The following is a 23,526-nucleotide window of genomic DNA, read 5'->3' on the forward strand; positions in this document are numbered from 1 at the left end:
CGGTTGAGGATTTACACTCATTCCCACTGATGGCTTTACCTCCATCTCCTACATCTTCTCTGAAAAGACGCCTTATGAGGCTGGCAAAGAAGTCCAGCAATGGTTCTAGGTAGGTATATTAACTTATTTTCATGTTTCTTGTGATTAAATCATGGTAAATGCAGCAGCCTGGGCAAAACACAAATTCAAAGATGAACTAAATAATATCGATGGTAATTCTACATACTTACAGTAGTGGTCCAAAGTTTACATACACTTGTGGAGAACATAATGTCATGGCTCTCTTGAGTTTCCAGTTATTTCTACAACTCTGATTTCTCTCTGATAGTGATTGGAACAGAAACTTTGTCACAAAAACATTCATGAAGTTTGGTTCTTTGATGACTTTATTATGGATTAAGAGAAAAAGTGCACCATCACCCCGTTTTAGTCATCTGCTTCCTTCTCCTGTTAAGCCCTTGTTTGTTCAAAGAACATTTTGATTTGGGTGTAAAGGTGCAATATCATTAAGCAATATTTAGTGTACGCTAGTGGTCTCCCAATTTGATACTCAGTATATGTTCCTGATACGGCCATATTTGGAATATCAGAAACATTGGTTTTGGTCACAAGATTTATTTCCAGTGGCTGTGTGTTTTCAATATGATCGTGTTTTTTTCTGCAGCTGTAAATTAACCATTTAGGCAAAGATGTCCAATGAGTGAGAGTACTGCTCTTTTGAAACTAGTGATAATTACCAAGCATTGTGTAAAATTCGTGAACGGAGAATTATTGGGAAGGTACCACCAAGGATCACTTTAATACAAAAAAATACTGCTCGTCATTTAGTAGTTACATTATTCTAAGCGTTATATTTATGCTACAAAAATAAAGCTATCTGATTGGCATCGAAGTCCGGCTGTGAATGGTTGTCCGTGTGTCCTCGCACCCTGCGATTGGGTGGCCACCATTCAGGGTCTTGGCTGGAATAGATTCCAGAACCCCTGGCGACCCTTGCCGTTCAGAAAATTAATTAATGAATTAACCCCTATTGTAGAAAAGACCCCTGGACCAACAGCATTGTAGATATTTTGGACGTAGTGTAGTGTTCTATGTTATAAGAGAGTTGTTAGTGGTTGGTTTTGTTGGGATTTTTCCCCTGTGTGACTTGTCCCTGTGATTGCCCAGAGTTCACCTGTCGTTTCGAAGCCCCTGCTGTATCTCATGCATTCATCTTCATGAATGTGGGAGGAGACCGGAGTACCTGGAGAAAAACCTACGCAGGCCCGAGGGGAAAAATACATACCCCACATAGGTGTTCCCTGCCTCTGGCTTGGAGTCAGCTGGGATAGGCTCCAGCACCCCGCCACAATCCTAATGAAGATAAAGCAGTTCAGAAAATGAGATGAGATGAGAAGCTAGTGCAGGTCTCAAGTTGATTTGTAATACAGTCAAATCTCATTTCTACGCCACCCGTCGGGACCGAGCAAATGTGGCATAGTAGCAAAGACTTTTAAAAATGGTTTTATTGTAAAAAAAGTAAATAAAACTTCTTTATTTTCTCATGGTCTATCACCCCAGCCCAGAGCTCTCAAAAATTGTCTGCTGGTGCTTCTTCTTTTGGCGAATCTTGAGCATCTCTGATTACACGCTTGCATCACAGCGGGATTCCTGCTTCTCTGCTGCATGAAATTCCGGATGGTGCTGCATGCGCGCTGGGCTTCCTCAAACGGAACGATTTCCTCCTCGACAATTAGTACCTTGTCGTCTTAGTTTTCCACCAGCTCCTCACGGCACAGCATCTCCTTTGCAATGTCATCCAGCGTTAAAGACCCAGTATTCACAAGCCTGTCCTGTCGTATTTCTGGCTTATGTTTTTATTTGATTTAGTGCTGAGAATGTTCCTTTCCGGTTGTGATGGGCTTGCTTCTTTCGTAGTTGTCCGACCTTTCTTAATGTTGTCCAGCTTTTCTTGAAAAGTCCGTTTTGAAAATGGCTTTGACAGTAATTCTGCAAACAAATCCATTTCTTCTCCTCCTTAAGCCATTGCGAGGTCACAAAACCGCTATTAAATCAACACAACAATATATTTGCTTGTGCAGCTCGCTCAAGATACAGTTTGGTAGCTCTGGCTGGTCCACACTATCACTCGCCAATCAAAGTTGGTGAAAGCAATGACTGCGAAGCTAGCAAGCCCGCTACAACCGGCAATGGACATTTTCAGCACTAAATTGAATAAAAGCTTATGCCAGAAATATGATAGGGCAGGCTCGACTTTCAGCATTAGCTTCAATGTCGATAGAAAAGAAGGAAGAAAAAAAGGAGGATGGATTTTGTGTTCAAATAAAAATGATTTTTGGTGAGTAAAATATGGCTATATTCCTAAATTATACAGTGTTCCCTCGGTCATCGCAGTTAATGGGGACCGGGACCACCTGTGATAAGTGAATTTCCGCCAAGTAGGGATTCACCTTCAAAAATGCTTAATTTGAATTTAATTCAAATTTATTTATTTTTTTAAAATTTTCTTTTATTTTTTTTTATTATTATTATTTTTTACCCCCCTGTATACAGTACAGTACACCATATAGAATACGGGTACAGAGAGTGAAATTCATGTTATAACAATAAAAAACCTGTGAAATATGAGTCCGCGGTTGCTGAACCGCGAAGTAGCGAGGGAACACTGTATTTCAATTGTATGAGGTTATTATTGATGCTTTTTTTAAAAAAATGTGTCGCAGCTGTAGCTGCAGTAAAGATTTTATTGCCATAAAATAGTTTCTGAGGGTTGGAATGATTCAGACATGGCACTGAAGGCGCCGGTTGGAAATTCACAGCCCGCCACTGGATTTAACTGTATACAGTCTTATATTTATGGTATTTGTGAAGAATTCTTTTTAAAAACAGAAGACATGAAATACAGTAATACAATGTCCAAATTGCACAGAAGTGGTAACCCTTCAAGTGTTAAAATGTTGTGTCAAAACAACAAGCGAAGGATAAAGTGTATCTTCCTGACTATAGGAGAATGTTGGACAAAAAAGTTGGTAACTATTTTTCATTAGAATTGAGTTGTACTCTATCACCTTCACAGCCTTTTTTCCAGCTTCTCGCATCATGGGTTCTGTCCTCGCTGCGCACTCGAGGCAGTCATGAAAATGTGAATGCTTCAATGTTTCTTCTTTTGTATTTTTGCAAATGAGAAATTTTTAGATCAAAACAATGTGGTATTTGAGCAAGGAACCATTGCAGTAAGAAGCTTACAGGCTTGCCCACTGGTGCAAAAAAACCTTCATTATTTCATTCAGCTACAACTGAGAGGAATGGTGAAGGAAAGTGGGGCTTATATTGTATGTATTATCTTAATTAAAGCCGAAAACTAACATTTATCTATAGATAGCATTAGCTACGTATAATTATTTATTCACATTGATATCTTGCTCATACTATGTTGCTTTCTTTTAACTGCAGACAAAATATTTTTCACTCTCAATGTCACAGTCTTCTCTTGAGCATCCTAGTTGTTTCCTCAATAGGATTTATTGTCTCAGGTAGTTTCATCTATTTCTGTTTACCAGGTCGAGTACGTCTTCTGGTAGTTCAACCACTGGAAGGTCAGCCGAGGCTGTGGCTTTCAGACAGCCTTCCAAGAGCCGCATCCGTCACCACACCAACCGCCTCTCAGGAGTCTTCCTTCGTGGCACCGCCTCTGGCTCGCTCCCCGTGGCCATGTCCACCCAAATGGGGAAAGGAAGTGGTACGTCAGCTCATGAAATTATTTTATTTTCTTCCAGCGTTAATGCCCAGGGGTTTTTTTGTGGGATGGTTGCATATATGCAAGTGCATCAGTTAACAAAGTGTTTTTTTAGATATTTCAAAGCAGGCAGGACTTTGGTTCAGTGGTCAGCACATCTGCTGCTTAAATCTCATTTTGGCACTTGCTGTGTGGAGTTTGCTTCTTCTTCTTCTTCCTCTTTCTTTTTGCGTTTTCTGTACTTTGGCTTCTTCCTCGAATGACCAAACGTGCTTTTATATTTAATGAAGACTTAAAATTGATATTTCAAAACAGAATTCATCCATTTGTTAGCCCATTTTGCGTCATTAGTCATGGGACATATTTAACCTCTGGGGGTGGACTTTAAAAATGCAATCTTAAGAAGCTTTGCAAAGTTGAAAAACACATCCAGTCATCAGACCTTCTCTTCAAGGGATTAGTCAATACAAATTTGTAATAGACAACTGAACAAACAAGAAGGCATGATATTTGGGTACAGTTTGAAAGGATATAATGTTCCATCACGGCCAATGTAAGGTTTGAAAGGATATAATGTTGCATCACGATCAATGTAAGGTCAAAGCTGGTACCCTTTGATAATTTATCTTATGTGAATTCAACATGTACTGCAGTGACACAGTGTCATCATGGAAACTATGACCAACGCGCATGAAAGGGACTGTATATATTTTATTTTGCCACATTCTGAGATATATTGTTAAATTTTGCGGATTTTGAATGCATGGAAGCAGGCAAGACTGGGAGTGACGGTGCACTAATAAAATTTTAATGCTTTCAGAAAATTCGGAAAATAACAAAAACTTCAAAACCAATGAACAAAATAAAACATGAAGTGCCAGATGCAGGGAAACAAAAGGCAGAGACTATTAGAAACCTTTTTAACATATACATAAACACGTTATTTTTAAAATTTTTTGTTATATATCTTTCTATTTATCCGTTTGTCTATATGTCTATTTTTCTGTTTGTCTGTTTGTTTATTACCTATTTATTTGTGTCTAAAATTTCTTTTTCTGTGTCTTTTCCTTATTTATTTATGTATTTATTTATTTGTATACAGTGTTCCCCCGCTACTTCGCAGTTCAACTATCGCGGACTCAGAGCTTCGCAGATTTTTTTTGAAAAAAAGAAAAATACAAATATTACATTGAAACAACATATTTTACAGTTTTTTTTGTTTTAACATAAATTTCACTCTCTCTACCCGTATTCTATATGGTGTACTGTATACAGGGGGGTAATTTAAAAAAAAATGTATATATATATATTTTTTCGGAATTAAATTCAAATTAAGCATTTTTGAAGGGGAATCCCTACTTTGCGGAAATTCACTAATTGCGGATGGTCCCGGTCCCCATTAACCGCGATAAGCGAGGGAACACTGTATTTATATTTTAACTTATTCATTACCTATTTATGTCTAAATTGTCTTTTCCTATGTCTGTATTCTCATCCTCTTGCTACTCTGACAGTGAAATACAGGGATGAATAAAGTTATTTAATCTAATCTAATTTAACTTAATGTAATCTAATCCAATCTAATCTAATCTAGTCTAAACACCAGGGTCACACGAGAGGCACCAAGCATGAGATACAGCAGGGGCGTCGAAACGACAGGTGAACTCAATGGGCAATCACAGGGACAAGTCACACAACAAAACCACTCCCTAACAAATCTCTTATGACATAGAACACTACACTATATCCAAAATATCTACATTACTGTTGGTCCAGGGGTCTTTTCTACATCAGGGGTTCTGGAATCTATTCCAGCCAACACCCGGAATGGTGGCCACCCAATCACAGGGCGCGAGGACACACGGACAACCACTCACGGCCACACTTTGATGCCAATCCGATAGCTTTATTTTTGTAGCATAAATATAATGCTTAGAATAATGTAACTACTAAATGACAAGCAGTATTTTTTTGTATTAAAGTGATCTTCGGTAGTACCTCCTCAATAATTCTCCGTTTACGAATTTTACACAATGCTCGGTTACTATCACTAGTTTCAAAAGAGCAGTACTCTCACTCATTGGATATATTTGCCTAATGGGTTTATCTACAGTTGCAGAAAAAACACGATCATACTGAAAACACACAGCCACTGGAAATAAATCTTGTGACCAAAGACAATGTTTCTGATATCCCAAATATGGCCGTATCAGGAACATATACTGAGTATCAAATCGGGAGACCACTAGCGTACACTAAATATTGCTTAATGATTTTGCACCTTTACACCCAAATCAAAATGTTCTTTGAACAAACAAGGGCTTAACAGGAGAAGGAAGCAGATGACTAAAACGGGGTGCTGGTGCACAAACCTAAGGTTTAATGAAAACAACAGAAACCTTACAAACACTGAACTGGGAAAATTTTAACAAAGAAACCAATTTGAGGGAAGGACAAAGATGTACACCATTGATTTTGGTGCGGAAAATTAACTTTCCCAACACTTATTACTCTATACTGGGCATGTGGATATTGAGTTAAAATGTGGCTCGTAACTAAAGGGCCTCCAGGTTAAATTCCCTGAATGTAGGTGGAGGGGCTGCCTGGAGGGGGACTCTGAACAGGAAACCTACATCCCTGCAAAACACTATAGCCATTGGAAGAAAAAAAAACTTAGAATCTGTGTGTCACTAACTTGAGTGTGTTTGCTATTATCCCTACAATGATGGGTTAAAAAATGTAAGGCCAATACATCATCCGCACATATGGGCCAGGTGGTATGCATAAAAATCTATCAAATAAAGAACTGCAATAAAAGAGAACAAAGAAATGCATTGCACCGATGTCCGTTCCCTTATTATAAAGAGAGCCCATTAATCATACTGTAAGAATGTGTATCTATTTTGTTTTCTTTTTGTTCTGTTCTTGATCAACAGTGGCTGTCGTAGACGCTGAAGGTGTGGATGACCCATTTGAGCTATCAAATCAATTAAGTGCTCCTGGAATCTTAAAGATCTTCGGAAGTGAAATCTGCAAAGGAGCTCATTATAAGAGTGTCCTGGCAACGACACATTCTAGTGCAAAGGAGCTGGTTAAAGAGGCCCTAGAAAGGTAAGAAGTGTGCTATCGTTGTGTTTGTATGTGTATGTTGGTTCTGTGATTGTTTGGCCTATCTTCCTGTTATTTTGTACAGACAATTTGTTTACAAAACCAGTCAGCCATGCACATATGTTTATACTTATTGGACTGTTCAAAAACCAAAGCAGACTAAATGTACTATCAATTGCATTAAAACTGCAGTGTTGTGCACATGGTGTGTATGCATGCCAAATAGACAATTTAATAGCTCTGAAAATGTAGCGCAAACCACATTTTGTGTGAAAGACAGCCAGTGTTGGCAGGAAGGTTTCCCAGTGAAAGAAAAATGTCTATTTGTCTTTGCTTGGATTTCAGACCCCGAAATGTAACACAATGATTAACAGAAGTGAAAGTCGACTTGTAGAGTAATGTTTTCATGTTAACATGATAAAATACACACTGCTAAAATATTGTGGAGCCTTAGTATGGTTTCCTAAAACTTGAATTGACTAAAGTAGATTGAATTGTAATAGGTTCTGAATTGACCAACTGGGATTTGTCTATCTTAAACGTCCATCACATTCTCAGCTGAAGGTAGAATAGCTATAGGAAGTGATGTTTTCCCAACCTTCAATACATACAGTACTTCTCCTGAATTGTCGAACAGTCCTTCAAGCAGTACTGTATTTACTCGCCGCTTTTGTCCGGCAAAAAAAATATGACTGAATCGAGGGTACGGCTTATATACAAAAACACAACTTGCAAAAAATGCAACTGCCGTGACATGATGACGACAGGAAAAACATGGCGCCCAAGCGTGCGCCGTGACGTCACGATGCAAGCGAAAGCCGATACAGTCATTTATTTCAAAATAGAGAAAAATTAACTGATAAAAGGCTAAACTAAATTTATTTTGACATCTATGAATGAAATTCATGAAGAAAACATCTAGTATAAAACGTAAAACGTTCCCGTCACTACTTGCTCGGGAGACATCCATCTTAGTGAGTTCGGGTCGCTGCCGTCTACATTTTTTTAGCCAGACGCGAGTAGCCTTGAATTTGAAATAAAACAAAATTCCACCTTTAGTTTTTGTTTGTTTTATTTCTTGTTAGAAAGTGACACCTATTGGAGTAATATGAACCATCAAAATAATTGAAATATTTTGACATTTGAAGCAATATGGCTGCCACAATTCCTTAAGCTTCTGGTTAGAAAAATGTGATTTCTCTAATTTAGAGAGCATCAGGTTCTGAAGATAGACTTATTTCTTCTTTTCAAATTGAGGAATTTGATATTTTGTATTTACAAAGACAGGCATATTAAGTTCCTTATTATATTTACCCTAATAATGTGCTTTTGATTCATACAGTATCTCAGATATATCACTTGGGATGATTTTTCTTAAGATTTTCCCTTCAAAGAAACCTATTTGTACTCCCTATTAAAACCATGAATATGGAGGTGAAAATTGGGAATCAAGTGGGCGGCTTATATGCGAGAAATTGGATAATTCAAAAAATTCAAGGCAACTTTCAGGGTGCGGCTTATACGCACGGGTGGCTTATATGCACGGGTGGCTTATATGCGAGTAAATACGGTAGTTAGCATGTTTGATTACAAAGATAACGATATTAGTTTGATTCCAGACATAAAACGCGGGATGCAAAGATTACAACAAAATGTCACCATCCACAAATCTGGTGATATAATAATTACACTATAACACGTTCATTCATTAATGTCCTGTACCGCTTATCCAGGTATAAAACTTAACACTATTACATTACATACTACCAGGATATTTATTTTTTTATCTAAAAAAAATATGTGTTTAAAAATGTATGTTTACTGTCGCAATGTGACGTTTTTTGTCTTCATTTTTAACAGTAAAATTCCAGCAACCAGACTTACCAGTATTTTACTGTAGAGGTAACGTGTTTTTGTGTCTGACATCTTTGCATTCTTTTTTTCTCCCTTTTTCATTACTGTGACAACTATTTCATTCAGGTATGGCTTCAAAAAAGAAGAGGCCTGTTTCTATGTTCTTTGTGACACGATTGGTTCTATTGGCAAGGGTCAGTGGAAAACCGAAGGGTTCAGAGTTGTGGCCGACAATGAGAGACCACTCCTCTTGCAGTCACTATGGAAACCAAGGGAGGGCCTTGCGAGACGCTTTGAAATTCAGAGGCGGAGCCTGGTGGAAGAGCAGACATCCAAAGATAAGGACACTGTCACTGCTGGTAGGATGGCCAATGTTATTTCCCGCTGTATGTCAGCTTCCGAGCCTGGGCTTTTCAGTTAAGCATTGTTGACCCGAACCCCCCCCCCCCCCCCCCCCCCAAAACATTTTTAAGGTCTTATCAAGAATTATCCTGTTTTTCCAAAGACCCAATCGCATTCATCGATGTATGCTACCATTAATTAAGAGTGGTACCCCCCATTTTTTTCAGAACACACTCATTTCATAAAGCTGTACAGTAATCCCTCGATTATTATTATATTTATATATGTTTTTAATGTATATATACTTTTAGTTTAGCGCTGAGTCCCAGTAGCAAGCGGAAGACAGGGGAGTGGCTTCCACTTGCGAATTTCAGTGTGGATTTTCACATTTTTCTGAGCTTAAAAAATATATATAATTAACAAAAAAAAATCCCCCAGAAAAAAAACGCGATGTAGTGAAGCTGCGAAAGTTGAAGCCGCGATAGTCAAGGGATTACTGTAAATGTTGTGCATGGAAACAAGTCAACCACTTACAGAAAGCATGATGCCATAGAAAACTACCCCCATCTTTCCATGGATATTATTAGCACCACATCATTTCTACTGGAAACCCTGGCTTTAGTTGACACAGCTGTGGTCACAGAAAAAGAGTGCGTCCTGTTTGCCATTTTGCTTCTACAACTGGCACAACATGTGATAGTCTTCTATCAGTGGGGGTGATCATTTTTCGTTTCCATGAGCTGTGTCTTTGTTTCCAACAATGTCTGTTTCCTTTTTATGGACACTCTGGGTTGATTTTATATAGTACTAACACATATAGGGTCACATACAGTTTCGGACACAGTAGTTAACATCAGGAGGAAATACATAATAGGTTTTGCCTTAACATCGCATTTCGTTAACGCATTAACCCTTAATGTATTTATATATACTATGATATTTTCACTGCCCACACTCAAGACAATTCCTGTATTTGTTTATCCATCCCCCTAACAGGTATCAATGCTCAAGCCCGCAAGCTGCAGAAGAGTCGCTCCAGAGTTCATTCCACTCTTATATCGAGATCAAGCAGTCCAAACCATAAACTCTGGAGGAGTAAAAGTGAAATGGACCTTATAGATGCCGATTCAGAAACCAAAGAAACTCAGAATCAATGTTTCTCCATGAATGGGACCTCAGTGGAGAGCCATAAGTACCCACCAGCAAGGGCAGAGCTGGATGACATTGAACTTGCAGTTCCCTCAAAGGGGGATGGTGTGTCTCAGGCTCAAACAGAGACTCTCAGTCCGTCGAGGCCGAGAGGTGAGCAGGAAGGAGAAGAGTTCGAGAGGGAGGAGACGGAAAGTAGTGACGATAACACCACACAGTACTCAATTCACCCACCTCATGACTCTCCATACCTGCTACTACTACACGGCCGCAGCCCTGTACAGGTACCTCATTCACTAACACACACATATAATGTATAGACCGCTATTCACTGTTTTTTTTTTATTGAACCTGACCTGTGGGGAAACCTTTTTTATTAGCTTGTGCATGATAAATTTGGTAGGTTTTGTATGAAGTATCACAGTTTACTTACCCCACACAGCTAAGGCTACACAGTTAACACACAGCAATGGAAGCACAAACTATTTATTGTGATCGGATTTAAATTTGAAAAGCCAAGTTGGCCTAGCCGAAATTAACTTTGTTGACATTAACAAGTTTTAATTTAATTTGGAATACAGTTTAATTTATTCTTCGTACAGTGGTACCTCGACATATGAGGTTAATTCTTTCCGGGACTGAGCTCGTATGTCGGTTTACTTGTAACTCAAATGAACGTTTCCCAGAGAAATGAACAAAAAAAAAAGTATTCATTCCAACCCCCTGAAAAAAACACCAACTGCATACCGCTGTATGCTCATATATCAAAAATTTGTCTCGTATCTCAAATTGCTCGTATGTCGGGGCACTCGTATGTCGAGGTACCACCGTATCTTATACACTTCAAAATCAACCATCAAATCATCTTCCCCTACTAAAATGAGCAGAAATACAAGTAATTTAGTACAGGCAACTCCCACTCCAAACAAAACGCTGACAATGTGTACAGGAACTGCTCTCCACATAAATTCCAAACCTGATAAACATATGTGCAAGTGCTATGTGGATGTACCAATTGAATTTAGTTTTTTTAAGATTGTATATGAATGAAAGATATATGCAACACATCTCAATTTTTCAGATCTGAAAAAAAGAGATTTTCGTATCAAATGTTGATTTACTGATTCGAACTGTAACCTGAGCCACCTGATGTTGTATTGCTTCTGCCTGAATTCTTTCTTGGGCATTTTTGTGTCCAATTCCATTCAGTGGCGTTGCGCATGTGAATGTGAATGCGAATGGTTGTGTCTCTCTGAGTGCCCTATAACTGACTGGCGACCAGTCTAGGGTGGAGTCCACCTTTTGCCTGAAGTCATTATACTGCTGAATTTTAAGAATATAACAAATCCTAAGGTTGCTCTTACCAAATAGGAATCTAAATTTATTTTTCTGTAGGTGATATCTAATTTCTAATATACACAAATAAACATTTGCATTAGACAACACTTGTTTTTAAAATACGGAAGGAAGCTGAAGTACCTGGATAGAACCCACAAAAGCACTTGGAGAACATGCAAACAAGTAACATGAGTACACAATTTTCATGAGGTAACCAAGGTTGAAACTTAAATCTTTAAATTGTTAAATGTGCTAACCACGGATCTGCCTACAATATAAACCAATCATGCGAAGTTTACTACATTTATTTCATAAATTGTTTCCATTCTTGTCTGCTTCGTAGAGTACTACAGTGTTCCCTCGGTTATCGCAGTTATTGGGGACTGGGAACACCCGCCATAAGTGAATTTTTGCGATGTAGGAATTCCCCTTCAAAAATGCTTAATTAGAATTCAATTCCCCAAATTTTTATTTTTTATTTATTTATTTTCTTTCTTTTTTTTTACCCCCCCTGTATACAGTACACCATATAGAATACGGGTGGAGAGAGTGAAATTCATGTTATTACAAAAAAAACTGTAAAATATGTTGTCTCAATGTAATATTTGTATTTTTTATTTTTATTTTCCCCCCAAAAAAATCCGCGAAGCTCTGAGTCCGTGGTGGCTGAACCGCGAAGTAGCGAGGGAACACTGTACTGTCTTCCTAGCTGACTCTACCGTGCTTTGCATAACCATAGCAACAATAAGGTTGTATAATATTTACCAAAGATTCAAATAGGTTATTAAATCAACATTTTAGGACATAAAAAAACAGTAATGCAATATTCATTGTATCATATCTGCGACTTACTTTTTGGTAAACAAAACCTTCAATATTAGGATAAACTCCTAACTTCATTGTATTTGATATATAGGGTGTTGGTTATTATTTTATTTTAAATAAGCGACTTTGATTAAAAACTAAATAAGCTATGATTCATTCATTTTCCTTACCGTTTATCCTCACAAGGATAGCGGGGGGTGATGGAGCCTAGCCCAGCCATGTTCAGGCCTATCGCAGGGCACAAGGAGATGGACTGCCAATCGCTCATACCAAGGGGCAATTCAGAGTTATGTACTATTTTACTATACAATCCTTTTTTGTCTTGTACTTATCTCCTCAGGACTTGGTCCTCTACCAACTTCTTAGCCCAAGCATTGTATTCGGGCGACAAAATGACAACAGAGATGAATCACAAGCGGACATTGTCCTCCACGCTGAAGATATTCTTACAAAACATTGCATTTTTCATCGTATTAACAGTAGCGGATCAATTATGCTGTCCCCTTTTCCGGGTGCAATACTCACAAGGAATGGAAACGTGTTAAAAAAGAAAGTAGAACTTTACCCTGGTGATGTCATCGGGCTTGGACAAAGCTACCTGTTTCTATTTAAAGATCCCTTGATGCACAAGGTAATTACCATTAAACAAAATGTCACAAATTCACTAATTTAATGTTGTTGTTTCTTTCTGTAAAAAGGAGGTGAATAGTACTGCTCCAAGCTTGTCTACATCTCCCTGGTTGTTTGGGTACACTACACCTGCTCTGACAGCAAGCCGGACAGGAGATGTGATAGACTCCAACATCTTTGGTGACTTTCCAAGTACAACTAGCAAAGAGTGCCTCAGGAGAAAACCTCCATTTTTCAAAACCCCTGAGGGTCACTGCCTGAATTTGAACTATCGGATTGATGATGAACATTCCATCATCAAACATATAGTTGCAAATGGAAGCAGTGTTTTCAAAGATGGACCCTCACTAAGCATCGCGTTCTTGATGTGCTTATGCATTCAGTATTCGGCCTCATATCTTAGTATCTCGGACCTAAGAAGGCTTCTGCTGTTGATTGCAAGTGAAATTCAGAGTGCTGTTTGGGTGAGTGTTCATAGATTTATGTGTCATATCTATCAATGTCACGAAAACTGTGTTAAGTGCTGCCATAAAAAGGACAAGTAGAGTTTATATTTAAATTCCCTAAGACTTGTGTGATATTCTGACATCTTTAACAATATGCATGATAAGGTTTAGCTTTCAAGACTGGACTGCAGTTAGATGTCCCAGTGCTGATTTTTCTTGACTTTAGATTCTATTTTTTCAAGATATGATTAGCCGATACCGACTCGATGTCCTATACCCATATGAATGAATGGATAAAGTGAGACCTGTTGGTAACACCTCAGGAAATGCTCTCTTTTAATATTACACGATCCTTTGATACCATGATTAGTTTCTATAAAGAAGTAGTCTCACTGAGCTGACATGTTTGCCTAGTGGTTTGGTTTTAAGCAGCCAAAAAGCTCCATGGTTGTAAAAAATCTTTACTTCTAGATAAAATAGCTGTACCAGATGCCGATGGGGACTCAGTATCGGTCTGGAATATCACGACTTGAGTTACGACTAGAATAAAAAAGGAGAAACAAACAATAAAAAAATAAAATTAAAAAAATCGCTCAAGGAGAAAACGTCAAACTAAAACCTACTCCTACTTAGCAGGACAAATGATATGAACAAAAGTCAAAGCAGTAAAAAAGAAACTTACATATCTTATAGCGTACAGTGGCTGTCGTTGTCTTTTTTTGGCATCAGTTGGGTGAGGATCCTCTGGCACCAGACAAGTGTCACACAATTTACATTTACAAAGGGCAATGTGAAACAATATTGGATTGAGGATTGGATTGGATTGGATTGGATAACTTTATTCATCCCGTAATCGGGAAATTTCTTTGTTGCAATAGGAAGAGGGTGAGGATGCAGGAATAGGAAAGGCATTATACACAAATAGGTACTTAATAGTAAGTTAATAAATAAATACATGAATAAATATATAAATAGGTAACTGTGTTGCTGAGATATATATATATATATATATATATATATATATATATATATATATATATATATATATATATATATATATATATATATATATATATATATATATATATATATATATATATATATATATATATATATATATATATATATATATATATATATATATATATATATATATATATATATATATATATATATATATATATATATATATATATATATATATATATATATATATATATATATATATATATATATATATATATATATATATATATATATATATATATATATATATATATATATATATATATATATATATATATATATATATATATATATATATACATACACATACATATATATAGAAGCAGATGACATTGAAAAGAAGTACTCTGAAATGAAAATTGTAATAATTTAAAAATAAAACAGCGAATGAAGCCACAACAACCTCAGCACGGTGTGACATTAACCTCCAAGACATTTTCTAAGCCACACCCTTAAAATTGCCTTAAAAGCCCCCCTCCCGATTCTCAGTTTTCACCCCCATATTCATTGTGAGTTAATAGGGAATACGAATGTGTCACTTTGAAAGAAAATCATGGAGGGGTCTGAAATGTTCTTATTCTTTTTATTCTTGTGGAAGGAAAATGAAAGACATTTTATACAATAGAAATACCGTATTTTCACGACTACAAGGCGCACTTAAAAGTCTTTAAATTTTCTCCAAAATAGACAGTGCGCCTCATAATCCAGTGCGCCTTATATATGGAAAAAAACAGAAAACCAAAAACGAAAAACCACCACTGTCGGATATTAAAAAACACAAACGCCTGAACTGAAACAATACTTTTAAATATGCAGATGTCATCTTAGTTTACAAAATCTTCCATCATATAGCTCCTCCTCCACTGCAAGATTTTATACAAAAAAATCCAAAACATCAACAATGGCTGGCCCTAGAGGTGACAGTGTAGTGAGTGCTTCATACTTGGAAGTCAATAGCAGTTACCGTATTTTCACGACTATAAGGCGCACTTAAATCTTAAATTTTCTCCAAAATACACAGTGCGCCTTATAATACAGTTCGCCTTATAATACAGTGCGCTTTATAATCCAGTGCGCCTTATTATATAGTCCGTCTTATATATGGAAAATGTTGTTCATTGAGGGTGCGCCTTATAATGCGGTGCGCCTTATTGTCGTGAAAATACGGTACTCAAAAAGTTGCTCCTTTGTTTCTAAAAAGCACTTTAGCTTGCTTACTAATTGTCTAATCGGTTCACGTCTCATTTCTTGGCTCATTTGTGGCATTGTGACCTTGTGGCATTATAACTACTGAACATGTTTGACATTTACGATCATTTTCCAAACATTTCAATACAATCTTAGAAGCATATCCCAGAATCGGGCTGACTGAATCATAAAAACGTCAAATTCGATCAAGTTCTAATGTGCCCCAAAATACCTAAGAAGTAATCATTCACTCGTTCTTTCATTATCCAGCTTAACTTGACTAAGTGTGCAGGGTACTAGTTGCCATCCAATCAGAGGGCACAAAACAGACAAACAACTTCACAGAGACCTTCTTATCTACTGAAAGTTTAGAGCGTGGATGTAATCATTCTTATATCAAATTTGAAGTTTTAAAAATATGTTTCCATACAGGAGCAAACCAAGGAACTATCTGCTTTTCCAAAAGAAGTGTAAGCCCTTCTTTCTGACTCCTGAATTATTTATGTAGTCATTCAGATCCTTCTGATGAAAGCTTATACCTGGATGTCCTACAACATTTCAGCAACAAGGACATCATCACAGGACTGTTACCCCTAGTGGCATGGTTGTCAAACAGCCTGGAGTTGCTCCAGTTCATCAAGAATCAGCTGCCGCTCCTCTTGGAGTGGAGAACTCAAGAGGAAAATGAAAATGAAAGAGAAGAAAGAGAGGATTGGACAAATTCGGGTCAGTCATTTTTTAATATTATTCCACAAATCATCATTTTTACCAATGCTAAAAGTGCTGCAGATTAGATATTCTTATTGTGGCACTAAATGTATGTATATGACTATAGTGATGCTTACATGTGTTCTCATCTTATCTCATTATCTGAACCGCTTTATCCTCATTAGGCGGGAGAGGGGGAGGGTGCTGGAGCCTATCCCAGCTCACTTCGGGCCAGAGGCGGGTGACACCCTGAATCGGTGGCCAGCCGATCTCGGGGCACAAGGAGATGGACAACCATGTACACTCACACCCATCCCTAGGGGCAATTTAGAGTGTCCAATCAGCCCACCTTGCATGTTTTTGGAAAATGTGGGAGGAAATCGGAGTACCCGGAGGAAACCCACGCAGGCCCGGGGAGAACATGCAAACTCCACACAGGTGGACCGACCTGGATTTGAACCCAGGTCGATCCACCTGTGTGGAGTTTGCACTAACCACTCAGCCGCAGTCCACAAAACTGTCAAATCTACTATATTTTTGTTCAGTGGTGTCGTTTATTTTCCAGACCTGCTGGAGCTGCAGTTGTCCTTTGTCCGCTCGGCCAGTGAAGAAACAACAGAAGCCCTGGAGGAGGTCATCATGCTTACCTTTCAACAATCTGTGTACCATATTACCAAGGTACAAGGATAAATGTATATTTTTGCTGTGGGTTTCTTTGGTAAATCTACCAACAACTTCCTTTGTGTTGTAGCTCCACCTGGGCCCAACACAGATGAATGTTTTGTGAAAAAAGGAAAATAATCCTTGAGGCTGACAATAAAATTTGGTTCTGACAGCTTTCAAACTGGGCCAATGTCCCCAGAGGCTGACCACACTAAATTGCAATACTTTCCAATAAGTGCCTCACCTAATTAAAAGTTTTCTTTCCTTGTAGTAATTCACCACTAGCTATTAAAAGTGCCACATAACATGCTCAAATTTCAAGGTCATGTAATAGTTTAAGTTCATCTACTGCAGATCATCTTTACAGTTGTGTCCCCTCTGTCCAAAGCTATCCATCCAAATGAAACAAGTGGGCAGAACCAAAGCAAGTTTTGTAAAGTACATACAGTGTTCCCCCGCTATTTTGCGGTTCAGCTATCGCGGACTCAGAGCTTCGCAGATTTTTTGGGGGGAAAAAAAATACAAATATTACATTGGAACAACATATTTTACAGTTTTTTTTGTTATAACATGAATTTCACTCTCTCTACCCGTATTCTATGTGGTGTACTGTATACAGGGGGGTAAAAAAATAAATAATATAAAAAATAATATAAAAAATTTGGAATTAAATTCAAATTAAGCGTTTTTGAAGGGGAATCCCTACTTCGCGGAAATGCACTTATCGCGGTGGTCCCGGTCCCCATTAACCGCGATAAGCGAGGGAACACTGTATCTTATTATTATTAGAATGCCGTCCTAAATCCAAAGTTTTACATTTCAAAAAGACAGGTGGATTTTGTGCCTTATCCTAAATCTTTTATTTTTTGGAGGCAGCGATCAAGAGGAGAAATCTCATTTGTGTCTTACATTCAATCAGTTCTAGAATTGTCAAAAAATTCTAACCGCTCTTTTGCCCAAATTGTGCATTTTAATTCTTGTTTTGCAGTAAAAACATATAAAGTCCTCATGTGCAACTGCTTTCATGGGGACATCAATGTGCTCAATTTCTTATTGTCACCATGGCAGCTGACTACTCAGCCAAAACACAGAGTTTCTCCTGTAATTTCTCAATTAAAATTGTTCTTAACCTACACACAGCGCTAGCAGCTAGTAGATTAGATTAGATTAGAACTGTATTTCATCCCATATTCGGGAAATTTCTTGGTGGCAGTAGCAAGACAGACACAAGACACAGAAGACATTGTAGACCTAGGTAAGAAACTGGAGCCACACACAGGAAGTCCATAAGGTGGGGACCTTCTGCAGATTGAGACTGAGGTTACCCCATAGCATGCTCAACTGACAAGATGGCAATTTTTGTTAAAAACAAAAAGATTTGACTTATTTTTCATTTTTTTACCCTTTATTTTATTTGTTTAAATCATGTAAAATCCTGGCACTTACAACTGACATTATTTTAACCGAAAATGTAATATTTTCTTAATTTATTTGAGTGCGAGTCCATGCCTCAGAATGCTCAGATTTTTCTTTACCAGAAATGCTTTCAAAGTATTAAAATGAGTATAGCTTTTTGAAATATTATGCAAGGATTAGTCAATGGTTTTGTTTTAAAGCTTTTATAGATATGTCAGACATAAAATATAAAGCCTCAGCCTGGTCATTTGGTAGGTTCAGGTCAGTGTGCTGCTGGTGATCTGAAATGTATTTTTATTTGCTTTTTGTGTCTGGACGAAAGAAGAGTAGAATATCAAAGGGTTTTGGTAGACCCAGTTGCCAGTTACACACACATTACACTGGTTGTGCCATCGGTCATGTCATCCATCATGCTTGTCATCTCACCGCAGGAACCTCCTCTTTCCTTGAATGAAAGAGCAGAATTAGCGAGGAATGCTATGAGGTCTCCAAAGTCAAGCCTACTAAGACTACTCAATTCAACCTTAGTGATTAAGTTTCATGTCAAAATTTCTCTATTGGTTGTCTAGCCAATCTGACCAATTTTCAACAAGGACACGACCATTCCAGGGAAAACATAGGAATAAGGAACATTTTGTGTCCATATTTAATTTAGTTGCATTTTTTTTCAATAACGAAACAGTGTTTATACGTACTGTATACACATGCTTCATAAGGACTCAGTTAGTTGTGGCGAATATTGCTGCAGTGTGGAAAACAAGAGGCACCATTAATGACAAACTATTTCAAATAAAGTGTTGATAGATATATGCACTTCTCCAGACTTTTGGGCAGACTGTTTATTTGCCATTTATGATGAATACACAATTTAGACAGTTAGAAAATACAAGTCTTTGGATGAATTTGGTATATCAAGCATAAAGGTTGGTTTTATTCTCATTACTTGCCTCCACTGTATGCCAGTTTCCAACCAGAAAAAGAAAAAAAAATCCCCCATTTCCATTGTCTCATGTGGGATTGGCGCTGTGGTGTGTTTCTGTCTGCTGTTTGTGTTCAGCTTTCCCCCCGCCTACCAAAGGCTTCACAGTGAAAGTAAAATGATCTGCTTAGGGCGGATTCCTTCAGAACTCTTCACTCAGCAGTCTTGTTACTAGACCATGCCAAGCCCACATGAGCCATATTCAACTTTTTTGGAATGTGGACCTAGTACCGGTGCTGGCCTTGGTGGGCGTAAAATCTAAGAAAAGGGGATGTCTGTGTACAATTAGCTTAAACAGAGTGGTCATTGTCCATGCTTATTCTGTGGAGTAGAAAGAACCTTTTAGTGAGAGAAGAAGAAAAGTGCCCTCATTTTTGAGGATTCTACCAGTTTTGTCTTTTTAATCTCCCATCAATAATGTTGCATTGTGAAAAGAAGAGGGGCATGTTAAGTGAAAGGAACATAACGTGGTCTTTCATCTCCCTCACAGGGCCAACAATCACAGCATAAAATTTGAACTTTAGCAGAATGGGTCACCTTAATATGAATGCAGTTAACTAAACCTATGATGTTCTTTCAGGTTCTGTATCCTAGCCTTCCGGGGTTTCTGGACTGCAACCCACTCAAGGAAGGTCTTGAAGGTCACTCTCCAACTGATGAGAGTATTCTGCTAAAGCATAGCAAAGAGTTGACAGCCCCTGATGGAGTCAAGCAGGTTTTGGAGATCCTATCCCAGACACAGAAGCTACTGTTAGACTGTCAGCTCCACCCTGAGATTTCCACACAGCTCAATGCCTTCCTATTCTACTTCATCAATGCATCACTCTTCAATTTACTCATGGAGAGAGGTACTGAAGCATCCTCACACAGATGTGCAATCACATTGTTGGTTATGCAACAAAGCAATGCATTATTATCATCTCATCTCTCATCTCATTTTCTGAACCGCTTTATCCTCATTCGGGTCGTGAGGGGTGCTGGAACCAATCCCAGCTGTATCTGGGCCAGAGGTGGGGGACACCCTGAATCGATGGACAGCCAATCGTAGGGCACGAGGAAACGGAGAACCATGCACACTCACACCCATACCTAGAGGCAATTTACAGTGTCCAATCAGCCTACCATGTCTTTTGTAATGTGGGGGGAGACCGGAGTACCAGGAGAAAATCTACGCAAGCCCGGGGAGAATATGCAAACTCCACACAAGCGGACATGACCTGGATTTGAACCCAGGACCTCAGAGCTGTGAGGCGGGCGCACTAACCACTCATCCACCGGGCATTATTTTCAATAAATACTTTTGTCTAGATTGCCCATTATGTCGTTAATTTGACATTTGTACCAGAAATCAGGTTTATTTTTTCAATGGAAGGTTTGACCAATTTTGGCCCAGAAGACAAACAGATCAAAAATCCCTTGGCATTCATACACGATGAGGGGAAAAATCATCACAAAATAAAACCTCTCAATTTTTCTCAATCACATGAGACAACGCTTATATTGTAATCATGCAGAAATAGTGGTCGGTCAACCACAGATTTAATGTGGGCAGGCTATCTATCACGTGAAAAACCTTAAATTTATCTCATAATTACTTTTGGGCATCCCGGCAGATGAGTGGTTAGCGTGCCGGCCTCACAGTTCTGGAGTCCTAGGTTCGATTGCAGGTCAGTCCCCCTCTGTGGAGTTTGCATGCTCTCCTCGGGCTTGCATGGGTTTTCTCCGGTTACTCCGGTTTCCTGCCACACTCCAAAAACAAGTATAGTAGGCTGGTTGAACATTCTAAATTGCCCTTAAATATGAGTGTCAGCGTGAATGGTCGTACGTCTCCTCGTGCCATGCTTTTGGCCGGCCACCAATTCATGGTGTCCCAGCTGGGATAGCCTCAAACACTCCCCACGACCCTTGTGAGGATAAGTGGTTAAAAAAATTAATGGATGAATATATTTACTGTCTTAAATGGGCTGAGATTGGGCTTTCATAGCATCCTAAATGCTAAAAAAAGTAAGAGAACTGCTTGAAGAAGTTACCATTGTTACTAATGTGACGTCAACCACAACGTATAAACTTGAATGAAAAGTAACCAAAAAAGAGAAGTAAACAAATCTGGTTGTCTAAGATTCAGTAGGAAATTATTTTAAAACAGTTGTTGGTTGCATTTCAGAAATCTCAACATTCTGTCATGATCATTTTGGTATACCTTTACCACTGCTGCTTTGGTAGCAGCCATGGGTAGAGTTTTAATAAGACAGTCTGACCAAAAGCCCCTTTTCCTTCACTTTATAATCTTCTCCGGGACAATAGCTGATTAACTCCGGCTAGCAGTGAATTCATGTGCCATTGACCCTTGTTTGTCGTTGAGCTGTTTTTTATTTTTTCTGACCGTGCGTAACATAACTTTAAGTTGTTGTGTTTTTAAGTGAGTGTGTACTCACCGGCCACTAGCGATTCCACTTCATTGGCAAATATCTTAGTATTTCTTATTCATGTTTAACATATGAACTTTTTTTGCCCAAATACGTCATTTCATCAACACGTTGCATATTTTCATTTTTTAAAAGGTTTAGGGCAGGGGTGTCAAATTCCCTTTGGTCTGCGGGCCGAATACAGCTTAATTTGAGTTCAAGCGGGCCGGACCAGTAAACTCATTGCAAAATTACATAGAACTAACAATAAGCCCACTTTTTTCCTTTGTATTAGTCACTAATACTAACAATTAGTGCAAAGAATGAGTAAATTCTCAAAATGTTTATTAACAGGATTTTCCTTTTACATTATAAACGATATATTATGAACAACCTTTTACAAGGTGGTCCTAGTTCTGCCGCAGTGTTGCTTTCATGTTGTCTGCACGTACTAAAACACTGCGCCCCTAGCGGATAATACAAGAACTACAAATGTTAAAGAAAATTCATATTTTTTTTATACAATACAGCTTTCTTCCGCGGGCCGTACCAAACCACCAGACGGGTTGGATCCGGCCCGCGGACCGTATGTTTGACACCCCTAGTTTAGGGTCTAGTATTGAAGACTGTGCAACTAATTGGGCTAGTTCAATATAACATATGATTGTACTTGTTGGAACGAATACATTTCATGAGTAGAGGTACCACTGTATTTTCATCATTTTCTGCCGGCCAACAAAAACTGTGTAGCAACCCGAAGGTGGTCCACTTGGCCTCAGTGTGGACATCCTGGATTAATGGAAAGCATCCAAATAGTCATGCCAATATAAACTTTGACTTATCTTGTAAAAGTCTTCCCTTTTGACTCAACACAAAGTTAAGATATGTTTGATCCTGAATCATAACTGAGCCCTCTGCTTTAAGTCTATGAGAACTCTGCCAATGCCTCTTGCTCACATTCACAATTTCCAACTTCTCTGTGGATATGCGCTCCAAAATGCTGACTAACCACTCTAAATTTCTGTGGACTGCTGAATGGAAACATGTGTAAAAACACGCGGCTAGTGTGCATATATCGTTATGACAGTTGATAATGTGCAGGTAATTTTGAAATAGGAAATAATAACACATGGTATTTTATTACAACTTTCTCAAAATTCACTCAACAGGATACACATGGATTTTTTTCCTTAAATCTGCAAAACACTAAAATGTTCTGTTGAATATTGATGGTTCCACTTAATTGAGAGATGAATGTTATCACCGCTGATGACATGATTTCTTCCTCAGAGTATGTGATGAAGAGGTACACCTAATACCAAATAGAATAAAAAAAACAGAGAAACAGGATAGAGTTTTGGTTGAAACAGGGCAAGGTGAGGGTCCAAGCCTTGTGGGGAAAACACTACTGTGATCCACTTCGCGGGTTCACTACATCGTAGATTTTTTCTGGGGAAAAAAACATTCATGAAAATGTAAAAATCCAAGCTGAAACTCACACGTGGAAGCCACACCCCTGTCTTCCGCTCGCTATTAGGAAAATGGCGAAACAGACGAACCATTCTTAATCAACAAGTCCAACCATCCTCATGCTTAAAAAAAACAAGAACAAAGCCTATGGTTTTCGACAGATTCCTTTAAACCAGACAATGGTGTTTTTTAAAGTCTTTTGTTACCCGACATGTTTAGTCAGGCGAGTACAGTAATACCTCC

General features: G+C 38.2%; 1 protein-coding gene across 2 annotated transcripts in view; it reads left to right on the forward strand.

Annotated features, from left to right (window-relative positions):
* radil2b (Ras association and DIL domains 2b) overlaps positions 1-23,526 on the forward strand; it is a 30,282-nt gene that overhangs the window by 387 nt on the left and 6,369 nt on the right. For both annotated transcript variants that reach the window (XM_077738670.1, XM_077738671.1), the window contains exons 1-11: positions 1-109; positions 3,561-3,739; positions 6,673-6,847; positions 8,825-9,057; positions 10,037-10,473; positions 12,693-12,983; positions 13,051-13,446; positions 16,075-16,112; positions 16,205-16,368; positions 16,916-17,028; positions 19,989-20,256. The exon at positions 1-109 is cut by the window's left edge and continues 387 nt beyond it. In XM_077738670.1, coding sequence (XP_077594796.1) covers positions 30-109; positions 3,561-3,739; positions 6,673-6,847; positions 8,825-9,057; positions 10,037-10,473; positions 12,693-12,983; positions 13,051-13,446; positions 16,075-16,112; positions 16,205-16,368; positions 16,916-17,028; positions 19,989-20,256 — 2,374 coding nt within the window. In that variant the 5' untranslated portion in view covers positions 1-29. The remainder of the gene's footprint in view (positions 110-3,560; positions 3,740-6,672; positions 6,848-8,824; positions 9,058-10,036; positions 10,474-12,692; positions 12,984-13,050; positions 13,447-16,074; positions 16,113-16,204; positions 16,369-16,915; positions 17,029-19,988; positions 20,257-23,526) is intronic.

This window comes from Stigmatopora nigra, chromosome 18 (genome assembly GCF_051989575.1).
Source record: "Stigmatopora nigra isolate UIUO_SnigA chromosome 18, RoL_Snig_1.1, whole genome shotgun sequence".
Classification (NCBI taxonomy): Eukaryota; Metazoa; Chordata; class Actinopteri; order Syngnathiformes; family Syngnathidae; genus Stigmatopora; species Stigmatopora nigra.